Source organism: Impatiens glandulifera, chromosome 4 (genome assembly GCF_907164915.1).
Source record: "Impatiens glandulifera chromosome 4, dImpGla2.1, whole genome shotgun sequence".
Lineage (NCBI taxonomy): Eukaryota > Viridiplantae > Streptophyta > Magnoliopsida > Ericales > Balsaminaceae > Impatiens > Impatiens glandulifera.
In genome coordinates, this window is record NC_061865.1 from 58792687 (window position 1) to 58795530 (window position 2844).

General features: G+C 29.1%; 1 protein-coding gene across 1 annotated transcript; it reads right to left on the reverse strand.

Annotated features, from left to right (window-relative positions):
* Window positions 1–1695: 1695 nt before the first annotated feature.
* On the reverse strand, window positions 1696–2844 carry LOC124935553 (protein TAPETUM DETERMINANT 1-like). Its single transcript, XM_047475982.1, has 3 exons — window positions 2757–2844; window positions 2514–2603; window positions 1696–2030 (listed from the first exon to the last, which is right to left on the reverse strand). Exons 1-3 carry the CDS (start codon window positions 2842–2844, stop codon window positions 1696–1698), a joined length of 513 nt encoding a protein of 170 aa, XP_047331938.1.

Here is a 2844-nt window from a genome sequence, read left to right on the forward strand (position 1 = left end):
TTGATATTGTTAGATGCAACATTAGAATTTATCCTACATTCTACATATATATAATTATATTTATAAAAAAAATTAATTAATGTCACAATATAATTAAATATTGTTTTGGGGTAGAAGATTCATTAAAAACAAACGATATATGATGAAAAGATCATGTATGATAAAAGAAAAAAAAAAGTATGGAATAGGAATGGAAAAAAAAAAAAATATATATATATATATATATATATATATATATATATATATATATATATATATATATATATATATATATATATATATGAATAATATGTCATAGTGTTATCCACTTTCCTGGCTACCAGCTTCTCTTTAACAAGAAATTGATTATAAAATAAAAAGAAATATTAAAGTTGTACAAAAAATACACATTACCCAATGCAGATATTTATAATTCAGTTTCAATAATATATATATATATTAGTTGAAAAATGATTTAAGATTAATAACATAAAAAAAATGAAAATATTAAAATAAGCACGAAAATAATATAAGATCTACAATAAAACCCAATAGAAAAAATCACTTCTCACCAAGTTGTGTATGTGTGAAAATAAATTAAATTTAGAGAAAAAATAATAATACAAAATTATTGATTAATAAATCTTAATTGTGTATAGCTGGTTTTTTGAGTACAAATATTAAATAGTTATAATTTTTTTAAACCCGGTCATCACCAAGAGTGTAAACGGTTTGGTTCGGTCAATTTTTTCATTAAAAAACTCATTATAACGGTTGGTGTTAGTTTTTCGAAATCTTCAACCATCGGTTATCGGTTCAAAAAAAATACATTAAGTTCATCGTTTATCATTAGACTAACAGAACATACATTTATAAATATATCAAATCACGTATACATACAGTCGGTTAAATTGTCGGTTTCATATTACATAAATCGTCAACAAAACCGGCCATAATCGGTACAGAAAATTATGAACCGGCCAGAACTTGATTAAGACAGTTTATAATTAGTTCCGTCGATTTTTCATGGGTTCGATTTTGCTTACCCCTAATCACAACCCAGGTAAATAATAAGTTAGTTTGATTTATACATGAAATGCACAATAACCATATAATTTGTTTCATTTAGTTGATCAAGCAAAAGATTTCCCATTTTATTAGTTCCTAACCAAATCATTACTAAATAATACATGTATACACCTATTTTATTTTATTTGAAAGCATAGCAACAATAACTTGAAGAAAATGCATATAAATCTAATTAGTGTTAAAAAAATAGTTTGGTAAAGTTTTTTACCTTTATTATTATTTCAAGTTTGGTCAATTTTAAGTTCAATTTTGAACATTTCCCTTACCCACTTAATATAATAGTTTGGAATGTTAATTCTCACATTTGTTTTTACATGTATTTCACCAATTCAAAACAAATAAACCAATACTTAAAGTACAAAAAAAGCCTCCAAAAAGTATACTAGGCCACAAAATAAAGACAGAAATCGAAATGGGCTTTCTATATAATTGGACCTTAAAAGTATTAAAACCACTACACAATTGTAAACAAAAGTCCAATAACCAAAGAAACACAAGTCCTAAAATCTCATCATCCAATTTTACCTACTTTCTTGTATTCTATCAAACTATATATCATCATCATCTTCTTCAACAAACTCAAACAAAAAAATAATCCACTAAACCAACCAACCAACCATGTTTTTTTCAGCATTTTACTGATGAAACTGATAGAGGATACCTAAACGTATTCGCATACTGAAACGAAATAGTACGACCATTTTCAAGTGGCTTACCATCATTAACAAGACAATCATCATACCTAATCCTCTTGAAAATTCTAGGGTTTATCAATCTAGCTGAACTGAACCATCTGCAACTCAAATGTATGCCAGAAATGTCACACCCAGTTGCACAAACATTCATTATCTCCACCGTGTAAGTAGGAATCCCATTAGGTAGTGGTGGAGTAGGACCCTGTGATATTACTATATCCGATTTTGAACACTTGTCAACCCATATTCGATTTGGTTGCACTGTTCCTGTCATAAAGATGAAAACGACAATATTAATTAATACCCTTTTGAGAGAATATGATACATCAATGGCGGCAGACTTATCATGTAATAAGTAGGGTTAGGGTTTTAGGGTTTATCATAGTTGACCAAATCTTGCTTCCTATCACCATTAATGTAGAGCATTTATTAATTGAAATGGGGAATGATCAATGTTTATAGTCAAGAAGGCCTTGTTTGTTTTTATCTATAAGAAATTAAATAGTGGTCGAATATTGGTTCATATATACAGTAGCAAACAGTTTTAATGCAGTCTGTTTATTTGAGAACCAATAACGGTGCAGACTGAACCATCAACACCACCATCTCTGATAACCGTACAGAGATATGTGCAGGTTAACAATGGCGGACGTGCAGTTATATGTTTGTGAATAAATGGAAATTTATAGATAAAAAAAAGTACAACGGCGAGGTTAAACCTACCGGAAAATTATTGATTAGCATAGTTACCTGATTTACTAAGAAGTTTGCGATGATGAGAAACGAGATCCGATTTGATTATCTCATTCGTGTGATTGTGAAGATGAACGATACGCGGAACTGAAAATGAAATCGTGAATCAGAAATTCAGAATAGAGATTTACTTGAATCAACCAATTGCAGATGAATGAGGAATGAGGTGGTTATATAATGATAAACTGAATTAGGTATGATGAAGGAATAATATCGAATCGGATCTTAACAAAATAATACCTGAATGAAGTGCAATGATGAGGAATCCAACAGTAAGAGAAGCAGTAAAGAGCATACGCTGCCATGACAATGAGTACCGCATTCGCAT